This window comes from Nicotiana tabacum, chromosome 7 (genome assembly GCF_000715075.1).
Source record: "Nicotiana tabacum cultivar K326 chromosome 7, ASM71507v2, whole genome shotgun sequence".
Taxonomy (NCBI): Eukaryota; Viridiplantae; Streptophyta; class Magnoliopsida; order Solanales; family Solanaceae; genus Nicotiana; species Nicotiana tabacum.
The window spans coordinates 143,244,285-143,250,172 of NC_134086.1; the positions used below are offsets into that span (position 1 = coordinate 143,244,285).

The 5,888-nt window shown below is 38.0% G+C and overlaps 1 protein-coding gene across 1 annotated transcript; it reads left to right on the forward strand.

The window, feature by feature from the left end:
* The first annotated feature begins 2,376 nt into the window (after positions 1-2,376).
* On the forward strand, positions 2,377-3,385 carry LOC107765920 (homeobox-leucine zipper protein ATHB-12-like). Its single transcript, NM_001324892.1, is given in 2 exon segments — positions 2,377-2,766; positions 3,014-3,385. Coding segments are annotated over 2 exon segments (762 nt in total).
* Positions 3,386-5,888: the final 2,503 nt, after the last annotated feature.

Below are 5,888 nucleotides of genomic sequence, written 5' to 3' on the forward strand. Positions count from 1 at the left end.
AGACACCTGTTTCATATTTTGTCTTCTGGCAACTGATTTTATTGGTTCAATGCTTTCAAATTTCAATTCTTTGAAATTTCTTTTCTTCATTTGTATTTATCTTTCTTAAACTATTAGTCCTAGAATTAAGTATGAGTAGTAAAGTGGACTATTGTAATTGTTTATTTAGATTTAGAAGGAATAACTTAAGAGGGGCACGTAGCTGCTTGTGGCGGCTCAGCTCGACTTGCTTTCTTCCCCGGCTTAGCAAATCCTATTTCCTTTTTTAATCCTTCATTGATAAAATTCAAATATCAGACCTCTAATTAAATAACAACACATATACTTTTCGCATGTACATGTGAAATAAATTAGTGCTAGTATTGTATTAGTCAAAATTTGGACTGAACTTAATAACTGCAAATGGACGTGGTCGAAAATGAAGCCGACCACAACACAAGCGCGAGGAGTCATCTTGAGAGGGATTAGCGCCGAGGTCAAGCAAAGAGTGTATGGAAGCAATGGTAGAATAAGTCTAGAATAGAAAAGAAAGAATATTCCATTGGATATTCTTTTTGTTGCACCTTTAGGGTTCCTTAGAAATATCTCCTATAAATAGGAAGAAATAAAGAACAAAAAGGGGGTCTTCACCTTTCTGATAAGAACACGTTGCAAAGGGTTGACTACAAAGAATATATAAAAGCTTGTCTTTTCAACTAACTACATTGTTCGATATAAGCTTTTTGTACACAAGATCCAAAGATTCCTTGTGCATCTTCATTTTCTATTACTCCACCTTGTTGTTAGGAAGTATAATCATCCAAGTCATCTAACATTTGGGTGATAAATTCCTCCTTATTACGTTTGTTGCCATTTTTCATATTTATTGCATGCTTTTATTACTACATTCATTAATAATCATTGAGCATTTATAGTTGGTATACAACATTTTCAGATTCTGCCCTACATCATTACTATTCCTAAACGTTAGATCTAGTGGCTATTATATTTAACTAGGATTCGCCCTCTATTTTTTCATTAATACGTTTTAAGAAAATGTTTAGCACTTTTTCAGTAAAACAAATAGTATATATCTGCCATGACAGCTTTATATTTCTTTTACTTAATTTTTGAGATTGTCCGAACCATCAAAAGAATGTTGAGAAAATTTCGTTAACGTTCTTTCATTTGTTTGTAGAATTTTCAACTTGGGGTAATCAGTATGTTAGACGAGAGACGTGAACTTAGGGACACAAAAATAAACCCTTAAATCCTTATGATAAAATGATTAATAAATATTAGCACTATTAACTATGAGTAATTCCGAAGAACTTCCTTCGGAATAACAAAAAGAAATCAGCTAGAAAATGGATCTAGCTAGCAAGCATGAGGTGCTGCTTGATAATAAGGCATACACCACAACCAACATGGTTCGAATTATTTTAGGGTACAGTAAGTAGTTTTTGGTTGATTGAAAATAGAAAACGTTATTATGCAACGTGATATAGTAATGTGGTATATATACACAGTAAGCAAAAAGCGAGTGATCTTAAAAGAAAATATAAACAAATTAAGTTATATATATCAGCCAACAGAGAAAAAAATTATTGCCCCATATAGCTAGATATCTCCTTCTCGACCGGACCTATAGCATACTAATATATCAAGGTAGACGATGTTAGCTATTTAAACAGAAATCTATTTTATCATATATTATAATATAGCCGATGAACAACGACATGTAAAAAATAAATACAAAGAACAAAAAGATGAAGAAAAAAAAGTTGTCACTTAATGAAATTATATGGAATCTTGATAATTACATAGAGTAAAACGTGAATCACGTAGCCGACACCCATATCATAATATAATTAGAAGGGGACTGTTGAATGAAGACAGCGATGATTATAAAGATGACAAGTAAACACCACAACTTTAAACTCCACTAAAGCTTGATAAACCATAGAATATACTTTAGGATTGGTAGTGTATACTTGTTGGCTCCTTGCTAACAATCGGAGCTAGAAGCCAGCCAACTAATTGGGACGCCCCCTGGTTATTGGGGAAAAAAGAAAACCAATCACATAATCAACCACAAAAAGATACAGTGGAAAAACAAGGAATAAGCAATAAACAACAATCTTAAGTTTACCAAAAGGAAGTAATATACGATATAGCTAGGACCCACCCCTTCTTCAGTCCATATAAAAATCATGGGGCACAAGTTGATAATTCCCCCACCAGAACTCTTTAACACCATAAATATACTGTTCTATCAACTGTGTCAGAGGTACATGAACGTTCCAATTCCAATCCACATATATATAAGTCCCAACTTCAGCAATCTCACAAACACTTTTTGGTGTTAGCTTTGGCACATGATTGAATCTTGAGAAGATGTTTGATGTAGGGGAATTTTCTTGTACTTCTTCAGCAGCTGCTCTTAATTCTGCAGAGTGTTTCAGTAGTGGCAGCTTCAGCAGTTTACCATCCTCAAAGAAGAAGAAGGTTAATAACAAGAATACGAGGAGGTTCAGTGATGAGCAGATAAAATCATTAGAAACCATGTTCGAGAACGAGACTAAATTGGAACCAAGAAAGAAACTGCAGTTAGCACGAGAACTGGGATTACAACCTCGTCAGGTTGCAATTTGGTTTCAGAACAAGAGAGCTCGATGGAAATCCAAGCAACTTGAGAGGGATTACAATATACTTAAGTCCAATTTTGATAATCTTGCTTCTCAGTACAACTCCTTAAAGAAAGAAAACCAATCCTTGCTTTTGCAGGTACAGTCAAACATCTCTACAACATGACTCATTTGTTTCGATATTTTTTGGCTGTTATAGTGAAGTCTTGTTATAGAAAATATATATTGTAACATAATATAAAAATGGTTCCGAGAAAAATATTGCGTTTACTGTGTTGTTACATAGGGGTGCTGTTATAGATACCTTAATTGCACAAATTAATTTCCTTTCTAGCTCGAATTACTCAGACTCCCCCAACCCTAATATGATATTATTTTCTGTGCAGTTGCAAAAGCTGAATGATCTGATGCAGAAATCCCAGAGAGAAGGGGAGCAATACTGTTCAATTGGCTTTGATCAGGAGTCTTATAACAGAGACGAAAATACTATTAAGAATAAGGAAATGGAAGGGAAGCCAAGCTTGTCTTTTGACTTATCAGAGCGTGGAGTTAATGGTGTAATTTCAGATGATGACAGTAGCATAAAGGCTGATTATTTCGGCTTAGATGAAGAATCTGATCATCTACTGAAAATGGTAGAAGCAGGGGATAGTTCTTTAACTTCCCCTGAAAACTGGGGTACCCTAGAGGATGATGGTCTCTTGGACCAGCAGCCTAATAGTTGTAATTATGATCAGTGGTGGGATTTCTGGTCTTGAGCCATAATTATTTTTGCACCATAGACAAAAATATACCCATCTAATCGTTGGCTTTGAGGGGAAGTTTATAACATATAACAGATGCCAGGGTCTGTACATTTGAGCACCTCAACGTCCACCAATCCGTCGTTTTTTTCACACCATAAGTGGCTGAGTGACATAGTTGAGTTTACCTCAGCTTAGGGTCATAACACTGCTCATATAGAGAAAAAAACTGAATGCTTTTACCATAATAGAGGCTTTGCTATCAGAAGCCCTTGTCTACTGGACAAATGTAGTCTCTCTCAATCTTGTACTATTATTAGTAGTGGATCTCGATAGTGGTTTGAGTATATTGTTTGTCTTGAAATATGCTACTTAGTAGTAATAAATAAATAATTATCGCACCCTAATAAATGAGAAGAAAGTCCAGCAGCTCGTATTCAAAGATAATAAAGAAAGTCAGCAAACAGTAGCAATAAAAAGATTTTCAACTGAAATTTGCTATTATTAGTGATATGTTATTGCAATTAGTTACCAACTCTTAATATTTGTCAGTTGCAACCCGCAAAATAAAGTTAGACTGCAGCATATATGAAGCCTTCACCAGTCCTGCACTATAATTCGTGATTCTACAAAGGAAAAGAGGATGTTGCTAATTATTACTACTAGTATATAGACTTGGTGGCTAAATAGCTAACTGGCTTACATTTCAATTACTATATGTAGCTAAGTTTGAGTTATCTCAGGACCTTCTTCCACATAAAACGGTACCAGTAGAAAGAATTTAAGTCTTCGTACCTTTTGTATGGGGTCGAATTTGACCGATCAGGCCCCCAAGTCAGCACGACCGACCGCTGACTATCTTTCTTAATATACAAGTTCTCTTGCTCTCTCATCTCTCAAAGACTTTCTCTCTCTTGTTCTCTCATCTGCTACTACTGTTGCAAAATCGATTATTAAGATCATCCTTGGGTTTATTATTTCCGATTACGATTTACCCCTTCATCTCTTTTGATTGATTTGCTTAAAAAGTGTTTAATAACTTTTGAGTCAACAATTGGCGCCGTCTGTGAGGATTTCGGTAATCGAAATCATAGTTCACACCTAGGATATCAAAAACAACAATCACTATTCTTCATACTCCATAGAAGCCAACAATGGCAGAAAAAGAAGCAAGGTTGAAGATGATAGCAGACGTCTCAACAAACCTCATAGGCTCCCTCAACGAAGCCGGTAGAGAAAATACCGCAAATGTGACACCAAGTAATGTACTAAAGGGAGAGACCTCACCCTCCTCACTCGAAGATCTAACGATCTTGCATGAGAGCCTCTACGTCTGATGCAAAAGAAACACCCCCAGCAGTCAAAAAGCTGCTAGAGGAATGGTTGACGAGCGCTCTAAGCGACATGCTCGAGAAACCCCCTCAGGGAAATACCGAAGATCCACCATCGACAGAAATCGATGCTGCCACTGATGAGCCAAACGCTGCACGAACGAGTAACACCTGCACCGCTGTCAACGCAAGGGACGACACACTCGCAACCATCCTTAAGAAGATGGAAGATATGGAGAACGAGAATAAGGTGCTTCGTGACCACATGAAAGAGCACCAGGAAAGGGTTGACAAGATACCCGGCGCTCCTAAGCTACTGCCAAAATGCGACGTGGGAAGGTTTGTCGAGCAACCATACAGTGAAAAAGTTGCTCCTCATCCCATCCCAAAAACCTTTAAAATGCCACCCTACTTGAAAATATACGACGGGACCACGAATCCGGAAGACCATCTGATCCATCATGTCACCGCCGTAAAAGGCAATGACTTATTAAAAGAACAAGTGTCGTCAATGCTGCTGAAAATGTTCTGTGAAACTTTGAGAGGAGGGGCATTAACATGGTACTCTCAACTACCGGCTTGGTCGATATCAACGTTCGAGGAGATGGCAGACAAATTCGCCACCGCTCATGCAAGAGCAAAGAAGGTCGAAGCCAGGGTTAATGATATCTTCTCTATCAGGCAAACGACAGGTGATGGACTTAGGGACTTCCTGGCCCGATTCAACAAGGTAAGAATGGGACTGCCAAATGTATCAGAGGGAATGGCGGTCGCATCTTTCCAAAACGGGTTGAACAGAAACGGGTCAAAAGCAACCAAAAAGCTGCTCAACAAACTCATGAAGTATCCCCCCACAACATGGGAAGAGATTCATTATGCCTATTGCGCCGAAGTAAGAGCATACGAAGACGATCTCAACGGTCCAACCCAACGACTAACGTCAATACAATCCGAGGTAAGGAGGGATCGACGCATCGACGGGCGAAGGGAACAGGTCCCACGCTTCAATAGAGAAATGCATTAGCCCTATGTTAGAGCTCCCAATCCACCTCCTCTGAGGCATCCAGATGTCGTATCACGACACGTCGCCCTGCTTCGAAACGAATGAGGTATGCCATTATTATTATCTGCTCATAACTTTTGTGTTTCACCTTCAGAAAAAGTGTACGCACTAGAGAAGCTGGGCA